Source organism: Felis catus, chromosome A3, assembly GCF_018350175.1.
Source record: "Felis catus isolate Fca126 chromosome A3, F.catus_Fca126_mat1.0, whole genome shotgun sequence".
NCBI lineage: Eukaryota > Metazoa > Chordata > Mammalia > Carnivora > Felidae > Felis > Felis catus.
This window is the reverse complement of record NC_058370.1, coordinates 12173778-12193890: the sequence shown is the minus strand read 5'-3', so window position 1 is coordinate 12193890 and position 20113 is coordinate 12173778. Positions and strand designations below refer to the sequence as shown.

The 20113-nt window shown below is 49.1% G+C and overlaps 1 protein-coding gene across 3 annotated transcripts in view; it reads right to left on the bottom strand.

The window, feature by feature from the left end:
* PTGIS (prostaglandin I2 synthase) overlaps positions 1–20113 on the bottom strand; it is a 40500-nt gene that overhangs the window by 4549 nt on the left and 15838 nt on the right. For 2 of the 3 annotated variants that reach the window (XM_023251118.2, XM_045053508.1), the window contains exons 6-9: positions 12839–13020; positions 4488–4656; positions 3327–3508; positions 1287–1438 (exon numbers count right to left, since the gene is read on the bottom strand). In XM_023251118.2, the coding sequence (XP_023106886.2) occupies positions 1287–1438; positions 3327–3508; positions 4488–4656; positions 12839–13020 (685 nt within the window). Of the gene's footprint in view, positions 1–346; positions 481–1286; positions 1439–3326; positions 3509–4487; positions 4657–12838; positions 13021–20113 lie in introns of all 3 variants that reach the window. The other variant, XM_023251117.2, reaches the window with a different exon arrangement.

Sequence of the window (20113 nt, the reverse complement as noted above, 5' to 3'; positions counted from 1 at the left end):
GCAAATGATCTGACCTCTAGTCAGTATCAGGCTGACCCCTGCCTAGTGGGGGTGCATGGCAGTGAAGGGAGGTAAAAATACCAACAAATTAGCTAATTTACTGAAACCCTAGGTGCAAGGCACCGTGCTAAGCATTTAGTATGCGTGATCTCTTTTTATCTGTCCAGAAACTTTCCCAGGTAACAACTACAGTCAGTTCCGCTACACTTTTGAACACGTGAGTCTGTTCCAACCTGATGGATACACTGGGACACCATTTGCTTATGGGTTTCGTGTGGGAGAGGCACAAGGAGAAAGCACGTAACACGTGTGAGCCTGTACGACCATCTCTCCCCTGGGTTCTTACCTTGCATGTGTTACTTCAGGAGGGTTTTTTTGAATATCGGATCCCCGGCCCCATTTTTCCCACAATCCCTGTTGATTTTATTGTGTGGCTTCACGTGGGTGTGAGTTTTACGAAAGCGCATGAAGCAGAACTTACCGCCGAGAAAACCAAGACCAAGAGGTTAATGCAACGTGCCCACCCACCTAGCATAACTCTTTCACGTTAGTAATAGTAATGTGAGCAATTGTAATAATAACTAACACTTATTAAATGCCTACAATGAGCCAGGAAGTGGGGTAAGTACTTTGGAAGACCCAATTCCTAGATTCTGACACCACTGGGGACACAGCAGGATTCGGACCCCCGCCTTGAACAGTTGAGGAAACAGGCACAGAAGGTCACCCAGCTTACGATTACACAGGGGCAGGACAGGACAGGGCAGATGTCATAACCCTGTCTGTGGTCCGGGGGCCAAGGCTCTTGGGATCCAGGGAAGAGAATTTATAAGGCACTCCGGCCCACAGGCGTTGAAATAACCAAGAGGGAACAATGACGTTCGGCCAGTTCCTGCTGAGAGGGTTCTGAACACGCACAGCAGCTGTGGATAGCAATGGTCAGCTGCACAGAACGTCCAGTGTTTGGTATTCTGGGAGTCTGGTATTTGGACACCAGGCTTGCAGGGAAGAGCTCACTGCCAGATCTGATGATTTCAAAAGAGATCAGAAATCTGGCTTTTTATGCGTGATCTTCTGATTCTTAAAAAGTTAGCACACATTTTTAAAAGCACAAATAAATAGATCTGTGGGCAGGAGAAGGCTCATGGGCTGTGTGGAGCCTCTGCCCATTCTCCTGGCTGAGAACCCTTGGTCTCCGGAGAGGAGGGCGTGTGCCAACCAGCTGGAGCAGGAGCCTCCCCCTCCAACCCCAGGCCTGCACCCCGTGCCACCGCCCCCACGCTCACTGTTTGATGCTGCTGATGGCGTAAGCCTTCCCCAGGCACTGGTTGTGCCCAGCGCCCCACGGCATGCTGTAGTGTTTCAGTCGCTTCCCGTCCTTGTAAAAGTCTTTCTTCTCTGACCCATCTGAGTTCAGGAATCGGTTATACTTAAACACCTGAAATAGAAAGGAGGCCCATTTCTGGCTCCACCCCCCACAACACGCATGCCGGGAGAAAACTGTGCGAGGGTGTTCATCGAGGTCTTCTTTACAAGAGGGAAAAACGGAAAGCAACGTAAAGGCCAATCAACAGGGCAGTGGTTAAAAAATTACTGCAGCTTAGGGCGCCTGCGTGGCTCAGTCGGTTGAGCATCCGACTTCGGCTCAGGTCATGATCTCGTGGTCCATGAGTTCGAGCCCCGCGTCGGGCTCTGTGCTGACAGCTCAGAGCCCAGAGCCTGTTTCAGATTCTGTGTCTCCCTCTCTCGTTCTGCCCCTCCCCGGCTGACAGAGTGAGTGTCTCTCTCACTCTCTCAAGAATAAATAAACATAAAAAATATTTTTTTTTAGGGGCGCCCGGGTGGCTCAGTCGGTTGAGCGCCCGACTTCGGCTCAGGTCATGATCTTGCGGTCCGGGAGTTCAAGCCCCGCGTCGGGCTCTGTGCTGACAGCTGAGAGCCTGGAGCCTGTTTCAGATTCTGTGTCTCCCTCTCTCTGACCCTCCCCCGTTCATGCTCTGTCTCTGTCTCAAAAATAAATAAACATTAAAAAAAAAATTAAAAAAAAATTTTTTTAATTACCTCAGCTTTTTAGAAGGGTAGGCTTGGTCTGTGTGCGCGCACACAGAAAGGGTTCTTTTTTAATTTTTTTTTTTTAACATTTATTTACTATTGAGAGACAGAGAGATACAGAGCATGAGCAGGAACGGGGTAGAGAGAGGGGGAGACACAGAATCCGAAGCAGGCTCCAGGCCCTGAGCTGCCAGCACAGAGCCCGATGTGGGGCTCAAACTCACGGACCGCGAGATCGTGACCTGAGCTGAAGTCAGACACTTAACCGACTGAGCCACCCAGGCGCCCCAGAAAGGGTTCTTTAGACTGGTTGAGTTAAAAAGGCAAGTTTCAGAATAGGATGTATTGTGTTATCCTGTTCACACACCTATTTATTCATACGTGTGTCAGCGTGGTATGTGTGTCTGTAAAGGCATAAAAATAATTTAAAGGATACACTCCAAACCATTGTTAGGGAACTCTGTATAAGTGGAGAGTAAAGGCAGTGAAGAAAAGTTTTTACTTTTAAACATATGTGTCTGCATATTTCTACTTTACAAGTATATATTACTTTGGCAGGGTAAATTTTAAAATTATTTTTAGAGGTGCCTGGCTGGCTCAGAAGGTAGAGCATGCAACTCTTGATCTCAGGGTCATGAGTTCGAGCCCCTCACTGGGCATAGAGATTACTTAAACAAAATCATTTTTTAAAATGAGGATGTCAATTTCCTTTGGTTACATTGTAGGGTAAGGTGAAGACAGTGTCTGAGAACAGGGCTTGGCACAGAGGAGGAGCTGAATGAAGGATGGGCGGAAGGACAAGTAAAAGGACCAGGGGCTGCAGAGATGGAAGTGGGTAGGTGGATGGATGGATGGAAGGAAGGGTATGTGGATGGATGTACAGCACAGGGCCTGGCTCATGGTAAGCACCCACATCTGTTAGAAATTATAAAAGTTTGACCCATCTATCTCAAAGTCCGAGGAGAGAGAAAAGTGTTGAGACGCTGACATAACATTCTGAAAAAAGGAAAATTGCTCAGCTATCACTTACAAAGCATTCCATGCATGCCAGGCACTGTGAAACCCTTTCGTACACGCTCTCCTTTAATTTTCCTGACAACCCAATGAGGCAGGTGGTATCATGAGGTCCCTTTCACAGGTGAGAGACACAGAGAGGTGAAGTAATCTGGGCACGTTCACACAGCAAACAAAGAGCAGAGTTGGGCTGCCACTGAGATCTGGCTAGTCCCAAAGCCACTGATTTTTTTTCCCACAGTCCCTGGTATGCAACTTACCTCTGGGTCTGTGTAGATTTCCGGGTCTTTCTGGGGACTCAGGAAGGGAAAGAGGAGGAGGCGGTCTCCACGTCGCAGGCTGAATTCCCGCCCATCTGCCATGGGCATGGCCAGGTCCACCATGACCTCCCGGGTAATGAAGGGCGCAGCAGTGAGCCTGAGGCTCTCACTAAGCACGCTGTCTGCATGGGCAGGTACCAGGAAGGGTCAGCAGCTGTCCTCTCACACACGCAAATGCCACCCCCAGCCCTCACTTTAGAGGAAGGTGGGCAGGCTCAGAGAGGGTGCATAACTTGCCCCCCATCACACAGAGGAGCCAAAAAAGGCCAACTGATGAGATATGATTACTATGGTCCTCAGATATTGGATGTGAGGGTTTGGGTCTGACTCTAGAAGCTGTGAAGGACTGTGGGAGCCAGGGAGATATCAGGGGAGACTGGGGAGAGCAGAGCCATCAATGTCGGTTGTTTCTGTTTGACCAGCTTACACTCCCCATCTGGAAACAGTTCCCTGATCTTCTTCTGGAGACCACTCCTCTCCCGCTGTCAGAGATTGGGCTGTTGACTTCACTCCCAATTCCATGGGCTGTGTGTGACTGACCAATCAGAGCATTTCAACCCTCTGAACCTGTCACTGGTTCAAGATGGGCATGTGACTCAAAGACCGCCAATGAGACACAATCCTGGGACTTTGGGTAGGAACATCTCAGAGAAGCACCCCCTCGTAGGACTGACAGTACATCAGCCCGGACTGGTGGCCATCCTGCTGACCTGAGACTGGAGCCAACCCAGCAGGGCAGGGCCCAGAGAGGAACAGCCTGAGTCCTAATGATGTTGTTAAAGAACCTGGGTCCACCTGTGCCTGAAGTTAGCTGTCCTCTGGACTTCTGAGTTAATGCCCTCAAAGAAAGTCCTTTGTCTGCTTCAGCCAGTTTAAGTTAGGTTTTTTTGCCATTTGCAGCCAAAAATCTACAGAGACCATGAGTCCTGGGCAGCTGAGTGAGGGGCACAGAGATACCAGGTCTAAGAAGATAGGAGGTCTTGGGAGACCCTAGGTCAGAGGACACTGATGGACTCTGGATGATGGGAGTCCATGTTGGGAAGGGCTTAGGGGGCCCACGATGACCCAGTCTTGGGGGCTAATCTGGAGGGTCTGTCTCACCAAGCACAGGCATGCTGTCCAAAAGCTTCTGGGGGAGGGCGGTCATTTGCGAAACAGTCTGTTCTGTTCTGGAGAGGAGCTGCTCAAGCTCTCCACGGACAGCAGCCAGGGCCTCAGGATTCTTGAGGAGGAAGAGCAGAAGCCAGAAGGCAGCAGGACCCATGTTGCCCTGCAATGAGAAGGAGCCCCTGTTATACCATCAACAGGGCAAACCTGGGGTGAGAGCTGACTGGCCCGTGCCACAGCCACAGCCCTGGCCAAGGCACAGGGGTCAGTAGGCCTGGGTTCCCATGCCTGCCAAACATCTAGGCATGACTCATGTTTATCTTCAGCTCAGGACATGGCCCAAATATGCTCTGGGGCTTTGGTGTAGCCCAATGCCTACTCTCAGGGCTATTCTTGGCATCCCTGACCTTGAGCAAAATCCCTGAGCTGAGCTCACACAGGTGATCTTCATAGCTAATCAGCAAAGAAGTGTCAGTAGTAGGAACAAGGTGTATCAGTTCAGATTATTGTTAACATCTAGGACGACTGAATCCTTAGCCCCGGTTCTCCACCCTTCCCTGTATCCGTGCCCCTTGTCACGGACTTTGTTCTGCCTCCCATTTCAGAGGCACAGTGTATTTCCCCAGCCCCCTGAATCTGGGCTCCGCTGTGTGACTTGTTTTGACCAACAGAATCGATCAGAACTGACCGAGCAGCAGCTCTGAGCACGGGCCTTAAGAGACCTTGTCTGTTTCCACTTGCCCGATGGCTTGCTGGTCCCACGAGGAGGATGAGACACACGTGGGACAGAGCCGGCCGTCCAGCTAAGCCTCGTCCAGAGCAGCTGACTCCCAGCAGACCCACAGACATGGGAGTTAAATAAATACTCATCAGTGTGTGCCACCAAATTTTTGTGGTTTGTTGTCACACAACAACAGCAACTGATGTGATACCCGGGTATCTACTTTCAAATATTTGCACATTGTGTGTGTATGTTGCGAAGAAGCGATAATCAACGATGACCATGAAAGCTAGTAATTTCTTGAACAAAAATTATGTAAAAGTTCTCAATAGTTCAGTAATTAGGAAAATGGATAAAATCTCTTGCTCTAGGGGCACCCGGCTGGCTCGGTTGGAGGAGCATGTGACTCTTGATTTCGGGGTTGTGAGTGTGAGCCCCATGTTGGGAATAGAGATTACCTGGATAAATAAAAAACTACAAAAAATATTTTTAAATTTCTTGTTCCAAGACTTCAGCCTTAGCTGAACACTTTAATATTCAGGTATTTCCTGAAGCTAAAATATGTGTGGGGTACCCCAAAATAAGCTCCAGGCATGGGTGGAATACCAACTAACCTTGATATGGGGGACGATTTTTGTCTACCATTCCATCTTGATGATAGTCATTAAACGTCGTATTTCCCCAGTAATTCTATTACAGACATAATTGCACATGGACAAAAGGACATTTGCACAAGGATATTGATCACAGTGCTGATGTAACAACAAAAGATTGGAAGCAAAGCCGGTCTATCAATAGATCAATGAGATAAACGATGATCCCTCCATAGAATGATGATACAGGAAGTCGTTAAAAGGCAGCTGGCTCTGTGTGCACTGATGGGACAGTAGCCAAGATGCCCTGAAGCACAGGGGGACGCAGAACAGGGATTCACTGTGCTCTCATTTGTAGGTTTGAAGAGGGATCCCATGAAGAAGCACGGACCATCTCTACAAGGAGCCTCTGGGACCGAAGCAGGAGGGGCGGGGGGGAGTGGCAGGTACTGATTGTCACTACATATGCGCTTTTACACTGTTTGAATTTTTTTAATGGATGCAGTACTTTTAAGCCAAAGAAAAGTAGGGTGATTTTTATACTGATCTGCAATGACATGGAGAAATGCTTGTGACATGATAGTAAGTAAAATTAAAACTTGGATTTTAAAAACTGCATGATCTTGGGGCACCTGGTGGCTCAGCTGGTTAAGCATCCGACTCTTGATTTCAGCTCAGGTCATGATCTCAGGGTTTGTGAGATCGAGCCCCGAATCGGGCTCTGCGCTGACAGGGCAGAGACTGCTTGGGGTTCTCTCTCTCCCTCTCTCCATCTCTGCCCCTTCCCTGCTTGCATGCACTCTCTCTCTCTCTCTCTCTCTCTCAAAACAAAACAAAACAAAACCTAAATAACAACAACAAAAAACTCCATGATCTTAATCACAGAAAAGAAATGTACAGAAAAAGGCAGAAAACAAATGGACCAAAGCATCAATGATGGTGAAACAGATTTTCTGGGGGTTTTTTTCTTTAGCTGCTGTGAATTCAGCACCAAAGAAGTGCCATTGTTCCCTCATTCAATTCTCCCTTCAAGCAGGTACCATTATCACCCATTTCACCGAAAAGGCCAACTAAGCACTTCCCAGTCCCAGCGCACAGCAGGAGTTCAATGGTATTTTTCGAAGAAACCGCTATGTCCAAGGCAGCCTGGGAGGTGGGCTGGCAGAACCCTGGACTGGACCAGGCAGAGTTGGGTTTACAACCCAGCTCCCCGCTTTCTGTGACTCTGGACAAGTCACTTCCCACTCTGGGTCTCAAAACCTCCATCCTGGTTAAATGGGGTAACATAAGCCATCTCTGCCTGCTGAGCACAGAGTAGGTGCTCAGAAGTGGTCTCCCCTCCCAGCACCCCTCCTCTCCTCCCCTACCCCGTTTGAGAACGAGGTGGGGCCTTGGACTCTGAGATTTCCTCTGGCACCTCAGGTCCTACAGAGACAAGCAAGGTCACTTGCTGTCCATCACTTAAACAGCCAGGGGGGTGTAGGTGATAAATAATTCAGCCTTGGGTGAACCCAGGGCCAAGGCCATTTTGTCTTGCCTGGACAGTCTGATGGGGGCCACCGCTCATTAATCACAAAGCATGAGGGGAGCATGAGGCTGCTCAGCGATCTCTGCCTTCCAGAAAAAACCGTGGCAAGTTAGGGAGGCGGCAAAGGCTGCCTTCCACCCACTGCACAGACGTGTGAGTGTGCACGTGTATGTGATCACACCTCTACAAGAGATCTTGAACTCATTACCCTGGAAGCCGAGCTGTCTCCCATAGGGCCCTGCCTCCGTTTACCCAGGAGAATACGTCCCGTCTAGCCTCATTCCCCACCCCTGCAGCCAAAGTCCATTCACCCAGGAGCGCCTGTCCTCTGCTCTACCTTTCCTGTGAATGGCAGCGGCTGACCTCCAGGGGGCGCTCAAAGCGCACCGGACACGGCACTGGGATCCTGTGCTCCACTTTGTGGCCACCTCACCACACAGCCAGGCGGAGTGGGGGACACGTGCGCCCCGCCTGCCCTGCTTCCACTCCCTTGCCTGTGGATAACAGCACCCCATTTTCCTTCGAAGAAGTACCTCCTACTTCACTCTGGGCATCCGGGGCTGAGCCACACCCTCCAGACCTCAGGTGTGGCCTCGCTACCCGGGCTGGGCCACTCGGTGATCTACTCAGAGGGGACGTGTGACTCGGGCTGGGCCAATGAGCCTCAGACCTGGGATTTGTGGGAGAATCCATGGGAAGGAGAAGCCCTCCTCCATGGGGGGCTGCCCAGCTGCCAGGAGCCGCTGGCACCCTTCACGGCCACCCTCTGGGGCAGCCCGTCTGGGCCTGGAGCCACCAGAGAAGAAAGCAGAGCTGAGGGATGGGAGGTCACAGGTGATATCTCTTCATTTTTTGTGATTAAAAAAAAAATCTGTTTTTTTTAGGGTCGACACGGTCGCCCCTCCCCCCGCCTAATGCCTCAGAGCTGGGAGGGAAGCCTGGGCCGCCGTGGGCCTGCCAGGCAGACCTTCGTGAACGCCTCGCTCTGCCCACCTCACCCCTTCAGAGCCAGCCCCTTCCCTGACTTGGGCGGCCCTCTAGCCCCCGGGGGCTGGAGCCTCCGGGCTCCACTCTGATCTGACGATAGCAGCCAAGCTACCATCTGGCCACGTCTCAGAACTTTCTGCAGCCGGCCTCTGGGTGGCCCCCTCCCGGTTCCCCTCCCACAGCCCCCGGACCACTCCTCCTCGGTTTTCAGGCAGACTCCTCTCCGCCTTCCTGAACCCCACAGCTGGAGCGGCCAGGGGCTGGGTCCCCTCTCCATCCCCCTGAGCTCCTGCGGTCTCCAGACCAGTGGCTGCCCAAACCACCACCACACCAACACCTCCCAAGGGCACATCTCCCTCCTGGGCCTCAGCCCTGAATTCCATATTCTTCTTCACTCCAGCTGTGTCCCCCACCCCCTACCCAGTTCTCTGTTTCAAACTCACACACCCAAAACCAACCCTCTGATTCTCTCCCCGCACGCTTGCCCCGTTCACCATCTTGCTCATCAGTTAACAGCATCTTTGTCCTTCCTGTTGCTCAGGCCAAAACCTGGAGGCATCGCTGTTGGTACCTTCTCTCAATGTCCCATCCAACAGCAAATCCTGTTGGCTCTACCCAGAAATGTGTCCAGAATGCACTCACTCCCTCTCTTGGCCTCGGCACCTGCCCTGGTCCATCACCATCCTCTCTTGCCTGGACACTGCAGTGGCCTCATCTCTGGTCTCCCTGCCTCCACTTCCCCCCCTACAGCCGATTCTCAGTGATGTAGCCAGAATAATCCCTCTAAAGCAGATGGCAGGCTATGTTGCTCCTCTGTTCAGTGTCCTCAAAGAATTCCTTTCTCAGAGGAAAAGCCAAAGTCCTCCCCAAAGCCCACAGGGCCCTGCTACCTCTCCATCACATCACCCTGATCCCCACCTCAGGGCCTTTGCACTTGCTGTGCCCCTGCTTGGATGCCCTCATCCTATGTATCTATATGGCTCCCTCCCTCCCTTTATATTTCTGCTCAGATGTCACCTTCCTGGTGAGGGTTTCCTTGGCCACCCTATATAAAGTAGCCCTCCCCACCCCCTCCCCCACTTTATCGGTTCTCTACAGAACTTGACTATATTTACCTTGGCTATATTTTATATGCTGACTTGTTTACCAAGTGTCTTCTCCCAGAATATCAGCTCCATAAGGGCAGGGGTCTTTGGTCTGCTCACTGCTCTATCCCCGGCTTCTAGAATGGTGCCCAGCACACAGTGGCCATTCACTAAATAACTGTTGAACACGTCTAGTGAGCTCTAGTCACCTGCCCAGTACAATTACAGGTTTGCCATCATTGCTTTCTCCCATCCTCACCACAGCGCCTTGAGGACGGTACTGACTGCCACCTTCACTTTACAGCTGAGTAAACTGAGGCACCAAGAACATAAGGGACTGGTTTGCCAGGGAGTGGCAAAGTCAGGATTCAAATCCAGGCAGGTGGGTCACAGGGCCTGTGCCCAACACCACGGGGCTTCTCAGCATCTTGGCCCTGCTCTTAAGACTCGAGCCCTCGGGGCGCCTGGGTGGCTCAGTCTGTTGAGCGTCCGACTTCGGCCCAGGTCATGATCTCATGGCCCATGAGTTCGAGCCCCATGTCGGCCTCTGTGCTGACAGCTTGGTCCTGGATGGAGCCTGCTTCGGATTCTGTGTCCCCCTCTCTCTCCACCCCACCCCTGCTTGTACTCTGTCTCTCCCTGTCTTTCAAAAATGAATAAACATTAAAAAAATTAAAAAAAAAGACTCAAGCTCTCGAAGCATCTTGTCACCTGCCTGAATTCTGCACACTGGCAACAATGCAGAGTCAGAGGATGTCCTGTCCCCAAGCCCTGCTCGGTTCTCCTGGCCCCACCAAAGGCTGTTCCCCAGACTCTCTGCCACTCAAGCCCCCAAGCCAGCATCTAGTTCTGCTGACAGAGGTCATTCTGCAAGGGATTCTGGGGGCGGTTGGGAGCTCCAAGTCTCTACCCATAAATATGTTATTAGGCACTAATGGGGCCCCAACTGCTGATTAAACCCAGCCCTTGCCCCTTGCCAGCCTTTGCCTGCAAGGACAGTTAATGGCTCTGAGAGAAAACTAAAAATAAGCTGCAAGTCGATGGGAAGGGAATTACCCAGAAATGTCAGTCTGTGCAGCTGTCACTGCTGAGGAGGGGCCAAGAGAAGGTGCAGGGCTCTGGGGTCCAGGAGAGGACAGGAACCAGGCCTCGAGAGGTAGCATCCTCAGCCCTGCTTTCTCTCACCCCAGTATCTGGTCCACTGGCGCTGGCTTCTCTGTTTCCAGAATTTCCTCTTCACCTCCACGGCCACCACCCGGTCCTACCGCCACTGTCTCATCGGTGTCCTTACTTCTGCCTTTGCTCCTGAGTTCCTTTCCCTGCTCTGCTTAGAACATTCCCAGGGCTCCCACCTCAGCCACAGAAAAACCCCAAGTTCTTATTTACTGGGACCCACATGCCATCCATGATCTCTTCCCTCATTCCTACCCCTCCTCACTCTGCTTCAGCCACACCCAACTCCTTCCTATTGTCCAAACACTGGGTATGATGCAACCCCAGGGCCTTTGCACTTTGTTTCCCCTACTCGGAATGCTCTATTCCCACATCTCTCCCAAGCCCCCAACTTCAGCTCTTTCTTATCAGCCAAACCTCTCCTTCTCAGAGAGTCCTCCTCAACCACCTTGATGACAACAGACCCCCAGGATCTCTCTATTCCTGACTCCATTTTACATCCTGTATGTATCCACATCTAAATTCACCCTGTACAGGGTGCCTGGGTGGCTCAGTTGGTTAAGCGTCTGATTCTTGATTTTGGCTCAGGTCATGATCTCACCAGTCTCCTTGTTGACAGCACAGAGCCTGCTTGGGATTCATTCACTCATTCTCTCTCCCCCACTCCCTCCCTCTCTGCCCCTGCCCCACTTGTGCAGGTGCACACACACTTTCTCTCCTTCTCAAAATAAATAAACTTAATAAAATAAAATAACATAAAATAACATAAAATAAAATAAAATAAAATAATAAAATAAATAAAATAAAATAAAATAATAAAATAAAATACAATAAAATACAATACAATACAATACAATAAAATAAAATAAAATAAAATAAAATAAAATAAAATAAAATAAAATCACCCTGTGTGCACTTCCTTGACTGTCTGCACCAGCTAAAACATAAGCAACAGAACCAGATCTTTGAGGTCTAGGTAAGTACTCAACGGAACTTTTAAATAATTCTTCAAAATGACTGTTCTGCATACTTCAAAAATGTCAAGGTCATGAAAAACAATGAAAGGCACAGAAACTGTTCCACATTAAAGAAAACTCAAAAGACAGAATGACTGAAGGCACCGTGTGATCCTGGATTGGATGTCGGACCAAGATGAGCCATAAAGGACATTGTTGGGACAAGTGGCAAGACTGAATCGGGACTATTAGATAATGATCCTGAATCTGGGTTAATTGTCCTGAATGTGATCCTCGTACTGTGTCATGTAAGGGAACCTTCTTGCTCTTAGGAATATACACTGAAGTAATTAGGGATAAAGAGTCACGATGTCTGCTACTTGTCTGCAAACGACTCAGTAAAATAACCCCAGTAGGAGATAGGGTGGAGGAGGAGGAGGTGAGGGGGAGAAGGCACATGTGATAAAATGTTAAAAATTGGGAACTCAAGGTGAACTGTGTATGTTTATTAAACTATTCACACAGCTTTTCTCTTTTTTATTTTTTATTTATTAATTTTATTATTTTTTTTTAAATATTTTTAACGTGTATTTATTTTTGAGACAGAGAGACAGAGCATGAATGGGGGAGGATCAGAGAGAGAGGGAGACACAGAATCCGAAGCAGGCTCCAGGCTCTGAGCTGTCAGCACAGAGCTGGACCTGGGGCTCGAACTCACAGACCGTGAGATCATGACCTGAGCCAAAGTCAGAGGCTAAATCGACAGAACCACCCAGGCGCCCTCTCTCTTTTTTTTTTTTTAACGTTTATTTATTTCTGAGACAGAGAGAGACAGAGCATGAGTGGGGGAGGGGCAGAGAGAGAGGGAGACACAGAATCCTAAGCAGGGTCCAGGCTCCAAGCCGTCAGCCCAGAGCCCGACGCAGGGCTCAAACCCACGGACCGCGAGATCATGACCCGAGCCAAAGTCAGTTGCTCAACCGACTGAGCCACCCAGGCGCCCCAACACACAGCTTTTCTCTAAGTTTGACATTTTTCCAAATTACAATAAATTAACACTGAATGAATGATCCCATTCCCGATACCGTCTGATGGTTAAGAAAGTCCGGGAACTGGGGCAGACAGCTGGGTATGTTCACATACCCACACCCACGCTCATGTGGAGAAACACTCGCAGATGCACACGCCCACGCATGCACACTCCTATGCACACTCACACGTGTGCCTGCGTGTGCCTGATGGCACACACAGAGACACATGCACTCACACGCACAACCACACCCGTGTGCACCATCCACCCACCTGTGTGGCCCAGAGCTGCAGCACCAGGGCCCGGGCCTGCATGTCCTCCGGCACCCCTATCTCCTCCAGGTACAGCAGGTAACTCCCCAGCCACTTGCTCCGGTGGGCCCGAGCAGCAAGTCTGGCTGGGGACAGCAGCTTCCACAGGTGACCTTTGACTCTGCACACGCGGTCCTTATCCCCTACAGGGACAGAGCACAGGGGGGCGGGGGTTACAGATCCACCCCGGGCCCAAGGCCACCCAGCCCCAATGTCCCGGGAGGCCAAGGCTCTTCTGGGTGTCACTCCTCGGGGTGGGGAAAGAGGACCCAAGAAAGGCCTTCAAATGCCAACTTGTTATTATCTGTCTCACCCCAGTGGCCAGGAGTGAGGGGTCCTGTCTCGCTCACCTCTGTGAGCTCTGTCTCCAGCACCTGGCCCGCAGGAGGTGCTCTGTTAACACGCATTAAATGAACGGTGTTTCTTACACAGCAGGGGAAGGAACAGGAAACGCGGAGCCCCATTCTCCCTTCCCAGGGTCCCATGCCAAAGCAACGCCAGCCGTGTGCACAAGGAGACGACATGAGCCGACTCGCACAGCTCCGTTCAGGAGACGTGGGAAATGACCTAACTGCTATCGAGAGGGGAAAGATGGGTCTAGGGGTCTCAAACTCAACTACCTCCAGGGAAGGCAGGTAAAGTAAATGAAGGAGGAGGGCCAGGACGGAGCCATGGGGAACAGGAGGGTAGGGGTGACCAGCAGCCTGGCAGAGGAACTTGGCCCAGCACGGCCAGGGAGCCTGAGTTTTCAGAAGAAGATGAAAGTCCAGATGTTCACAGGGAGTCTTCCTATGTGCTTTAAGGCCGGCATCTGGGCAAGAAATGTTCGTCACTGTGCAGGCCACAAAAGCCTCTCTGAAGGGCAGCTCTGGCCCACGGATTCCCAGTTCACAGGCACCTTTAAGTAAACAACAGGGTGTGAGGCTCTGGGGCACCACAGGCGGTGGAAACCGAGGTACGGATCCAGATGGGGCCAGCCGGGCAGACTGTTGAGGGCACAAAGCCAGGTGCTTATTATTCACACACTGTGTTCACACTGCAAGACGATGCTGTATTTACAGATGTACGTGCAAATAAGAGATTTGGTTCTTCCGAAATCACCCCTTGGAAAAGTGGGTGTCGCTTTGGATGGTTACAAAATTCCCAAGGACTAGAGATGTTCTCACTGGCGTTTTGGAACCACGAGGCAGTGTTTCAGGAAGACCCATCCACCCAATGGTTCTAGACTGGGTTGCATATCACAGGGTATTCGAAAGGGTGGAAAATGTAGGGTAAACTTATATTAAAATATACATATATTTTAAGCATATTATATTTTCAAATAATATGCTCCATATGCTTTTCTTCAACCTCCGGACCTTTTCAGGTGATATACTTCTCAATTTAATATTTTTTAATGTTTATTTATTTTTGAGAGAGACAGAGCATGAGTGGGGGAGGGGGGGAGAGAGAGAGAGAGGAAGACACAGAATCTGAAGCAGGCTCCAGGCTCTGAGCTGTCAGCACGGAGCCCAACGCAGGGCTTGAACTCACAACCTGTTAGATCATGACCTGACCGAAACCAAGAGTTGGACATTTAACCGAGAGAGCCACCCAGGTGCCCCTGTACTTCTCGATTTAAAGCAATGAGCCCACTGTTCATCTGAAATACATTATCTTCCTATGTCTCTCAACTTTTGGGGCACTGGAGAATCGCCCAGAAGCTTTAACTCTCTGGATGCCCAGGTCCCACTGCAGACCAATCTTGTCAGAATCTTGGGGGCATGGGACCTGGGCATGTGGAGGTTTTCAACAAGTGAGTGGAGGGTAAAGGAAGTGCTAAAGGCCCTCGGTTGATGCTCATGCTGGATTTGTAAGAGTTAGCTGATGAAATAGCTAAAGAAGGGAGCAAAGAAATTTAACACAGATTTGGAAATGACTGGGATTCTTTGAGGTCTGACAGCACAATTACAAACCTTGAATATCACTGTCAACACAGCTTCTAAGGATGACTTTAAAAAGCAACACAGTATGAAAAGACAATGAGCAGAATGAGAGAAAATATTTGCAAATCATAGATCTGGTAAGGGTCTAGGATCCAAAATATATAAAGAACTCTTGCAATTCGACAACAACAAAAACCCACCCCACCTCCCAACTCCTCAGTTTTCAAACCTGTAAACTGGGATAACAGAAGTACCCACACAAAGGGTTGTGCAGAAATTGAATGTGTTAACTTAGAAAACAGACAGTGAGGGGCGCCTGGGTGGCGCAGTCGGTTAAGCGTCCGACTTCAGCCAGGTCACGATCTCGCGGTCCGTGAGTTCGAGCCCCGCGTCGGGCTCTGGGCTGATGGCTCGGAGCCTGGAGCCTGTTTCCGATTCTGTGTCTCCATCTCTCTCTGCCCCTCCCCCGTTCATGCTCTGTCTCTCTCTGTCCCAAAAAAAAATAAATAAACGTTGAAAAAAAAAATTTAAAACAGACAGTGATTCCATGGAGAATATATTCATGTATTGTTTCTATACTTAGCAAATAATAATAATATGTGAAATAAAGAATACACAGTTGGCAGCCAGAGACCCTGGTAGAAATCCTAGCTCTGTCCCTTCCTAGAAAGATCATCTTTTGCAAAGATTTTGGATCTCTGAGCCTCGACCTCCCCATCTGTAAAATGGGGGCAACCGAGCTCATGGGATCACTAGGAGGATATAAAAACACAGAACACACTTGGTACTGGTAGGGGCCTAGCATGTCATGCTTGCTACATTCTTGCCATTATTCTTAAGTATTATTTATCAGCCCCAGTGTAATGACTCAGTGCTGTGAATCAGAACTCCCAGGCCTGTGTAACTAGTAATTGCATTGCAGGTTCAAATTCCAGACCTCCCATGCTGTGTGGCCTTGGCCAAGGCCCTGTCCACCACTGGGTCTCAGTCTTCCCATCTGTAAAACGAGGGGCCCAGAGTTGAGCACCTCTCAAGTTTTTCCTCAGAAGCCCCTCTGTGCCCCAGAAACCTGGGCATAGTCCAGAGAGGGACATATCTTTAAAGTCCTGTGTTTTCGGGTTCGAGCCCCACCTCGGGCTCTTGTGCTGACAGCTCTGAACTTGGAGCCTGCTTCGGATTCTGTGTCTCCCTCTCTCTGCCCCTCCTCCACTTGCACTCTCTATCTCAAAAATAAATAAACATTAAAAAAAAATTTAAAGTTCTGTGTTTTCCCTATAAAATGCATTAGATTTTTGCATTAGACTCTGTGATTCCTTCTTTTTCCTTTCTTTCTTTCTTTCTTTCTTTCTTTCTTTCTTTCTTTCTTTTTCTCTTTCATGTTTATTTTTGAGAGAGAGGGAGAGAACATGAGCAAAGGAGGAGCAGAGGGAGAGGAGGACAAAGGATCTGAAGTGGGTTCTGTACCAACAGCAGAGAGCCCAATCACAGAGTCAGATGCGGGGCTCGATCCCACGAACTGCGAGATCATGACCCGGGCTGAAATCAACAATCAGACACCCAACCAACCGGGCCGCCCAGGCACCCCTAGACTCTGTCATTCTTTATTATAAGGATGCTTTTCCTCCCAAAACAATATTCAAAGAAAACACGCCCCTCCCGAATAATTTAGTAAAACGAATGTTCCAGAAAGCAGTATATTTAGCTTGGGGCTCTATCTGCCCCCAATTCCCTCCTATATGAGAAGCACCAGACTCTGTGATCTAAGCATCCCCCAAAGGGTCAATTTTCTTTTAAAATATGTTTATACATTTGTTTTAAATGGTGCTTTTAGATGTTTATTTATTTGGAGAGACAGAGAGTGAGAGCAGGGGAGGGGCAGAGAGAGAGGGAGGGAGAGAGAATCCCAAGCAGGCTCTGCACCGTCAGCATAGAGCCCAATGTGGGGCTCCATCTCATGAACCATGAGTCATGACCTGAGCCAAGATCAACAACAGTCAGATGCTTAACCAACTGAGCCACCCAGGTGCCCCAAAATGTTTATAATTTTAATAGTGGAGGAGAAATAATGCATCCACGTGGCAAAAAAAAAAAAGTAAGAAAAAGAAAGAAAGCATCTCTAAGAGTTCAAACGGGCATTTCCATCCCATCTCAGCCTTCTCAGAAGCAAAATGTTCCCACAGGCTTAGAAAACAAAGATGTTAACCACACTTACCGTGGTGCTCACTTCACAATATATGTAAGTCAAGTCATCATGCTGTATACCTTAAACTTACGTGGTGTCGTGTGTCAATCATTTCTCAATGAAACTGGAAAAAAAAATAAACTAAAAAATCCCACAATATACCCACTCTTCTGCGTGGTTTTGGTATATCCCGTTCTGCTTGACGGTTGCTGTTTTCCTTTATGTGAATGTATAACTTATTTCATCAGTCCCCACGGGTGGACATACAGGCTGTCTGCAGCATTTGCTATTATTATAAGCAAGGGGGCAATGAGGATCTTTGTGCATCTCTAGATGCGTGCAAGCACTGCTGTAGGATAATTCCTAGTAGTAGAAGTTCAGGTTCGAGGGAATGAGCATTCCTGTTTTGACAGGTTCTGCCACATCACTCTTCCAAAGAGGCTGCCCTCTTCACAAGCCCAACAAAGTCTGAGGGCAGCTGTCCATCTGTCCAGCCCCAAGAGGAGAAACCTTCCCCAACACTGCCACCTGCTGCCCACACTGGGAAATGCAGCTTTCCTATACCCAGCCCAGGGCGGCTCCCTGAATGACCCAGGGTCCCCTATAATAGCGTGGGTATGGATGGATGAATGTGCGATGGAGAAACCACTCTTTCCTGGAGAAGCAACCGATGCTGGGAGGTGCCAGGTGCTTTACACACAGGATTCTGCAATCAGACCAAGTTTTTCCTTTTGCCGGCTCTGCCTCCTAACAGTTGTGTGTCCCTGACAAATGACTTCATCTGTCTGGGCCTGTTTCCTTACTTGCAAAATGGGTATAATAATATCAACCTACTAGCACTGATGGTTCAATAAGATCATGAATTGTCTCTAAAAGGATGATAAGAGGTAACCCGCGGAGAGGAAAAGCAAATGGCTAGTGAAACACGAAAAGCTGTTCCATCACAGTGATCAGGGAAATGCCCATAAAGCCAGATGCCCTTTTTTGTCCATCAGGTTGGCAAGGTCTTAAAATCTGATAACTGTTTGTTGACAAGGCTGTGGGGAAATGCAAATTAAAACAACAAGTTACCTGCCTCTGCCCATCAGATTGGCAAACAAATGCAAAGACTGATAACATCTGGTGGGGGAATGAGCAGACTCCTTCCCTTTGGGCAGGCATATGAATTGCTCCATGGTTTTGGAAATGATGTGGCCGCAGCTAACAAGAATTTTAATGTGTATGCCTTCTGACATGGCAAACCCACTTCCAGGAAACTGTCGAGAGGAATAAAATCACCAGATGGTAGCAAAGATACAAGTACAATGGAATACTAAAGTAGCCACACACACACACAAAAGGAAACAATTATAAGTATCCACTGGAGGGGGATGGCTGCCTAAATCCTGACATGCAAGAGCTGCAAAGATGACTCAATTCTCTGCGTGCTGATTGTATATCCTTCTACTCTGCCAGTCTTTTTCACTTGAGTTAGTTCTGTCATGGATTTCCTGGGGTTTTCCCAGCACAGTATCAGATCTTCTGCAAACAGGATAGTCTTACATCTCTACCCATTAAAAAAAATTTTTTTTTAACATTTATTTATTTTTGAGAGAGAAAGAGAGACAGAGCACGAGTGGGGGAGGGGCAGAGAGAGAGGGAGACACAGAATCCAAAGCAGGCTCTCCAGGCTCTGAGCTGTCAGCACAGAGCCTGACACGGGGCTCGAACTCAAGAACCGTGAGGTCAGGACCTGAGCTAAAGTCAGATGCTTAACCGACTGAGCCACCCAGGCATCCCTTCTTTACTCATTCTTATGCCAGTAATTGATTTCTCTTATCTAATTGCATTGGCTAATATCACTAGAAGATACTTGTATTGACAGGGAAGAATACACAGCTATGTTGTTAGGTTAAACAAAAACCCAAGCTGCAGATAATAGATATAATTCCTTCTTAAAATACACCCAGTGACACTCTAGATATGTGTCTTTGTCTCTGTAAAATTGAGTATTCCTACAAAACAGTGTGAAGGGATATATGCCAGCATCTTTGCATTGTTAATCACGAGAAGGTTTCCTTCTTAAACAATCTAATGGGCGAAAGCGTGGTTTTTAAAGACTACATAAGTAAAGGAAATGGGGTGATAAGCTGTTGTGAGCACTGAATGAGACCATAGTTAACCTGGTATCTGGCACCTAGAAAGTGTTCAACAGAGAAGTGTTTTTTCTTATTACCTCAGCCACTCCCAACAGTCACCCTGCAGGAAGACCCTATTGTTCTCCCCACTTTACAGATGAGATCGCTGAGGCACAGGGACACTATATAGGAGCCAGTAAACTACCTCAAGCCAGCTGAGCGGAGCATGTATCAATCACTCCCTTCAACTGCCCGTCTGGAGAAAGGACCTGGGCTAAAAAAAAAGACCAGTAACTTGCCCCAAATCATCAGCTCAGAAGCCCCACAGTAGGCATCTGAATCCAGATTTTGCTGCCAATGTCTGAGTCCAGGATACACACGACTTCTCAACCTTCCTGTGCCACTTAGAATACATGCAGTTTCCCGACCTCCCTGGAGACTTGGATTCAAGTGGACCGGAAGGGATCTGGGGGCTTGTATTATTAACAAGGGCCAAGAGGATTCTTCTCACGAAAGAAGTTTGAGACACAGTGGCCAGAAGAGAGTGCAGCCCAGTGGTTCGCATGGCCCCTGGGCACTGAATCCTGCCGGAACCTCTTTACCAACACCGAGCTCCCTCTGTAGCCACAAAAGTAAGTGGGGTGGATTTTCACAGACCCAAGCTGAAATACTCCAGATGTGGAGTTCAGGGAGAATGCTACGTGGCCGGACGGCTCCTTCAGTGTGCAAGATCAAGGTCAGAAGAGCGGAGGGCTGATAACAGAGAGGTGAAGGCAGGTGTGCCATGGGAGGCAGGTACAAAGAAGGTTCGCAGAAGCCCGATTCACAATAGCCCCAAACTGGGAACGACCCACACATCCCTCCACCAGGGGACGGACAGACTACTCTATTGAAATGCTATGCCACGGGGAAAACAGACGACCGATACATACGGCCACCTGGCCGAAGCTGACAGACGAGAGGCTGAGTGAAAGAAGCCAGGCACGAAAGGACACATGCTGCGTGATTCTAT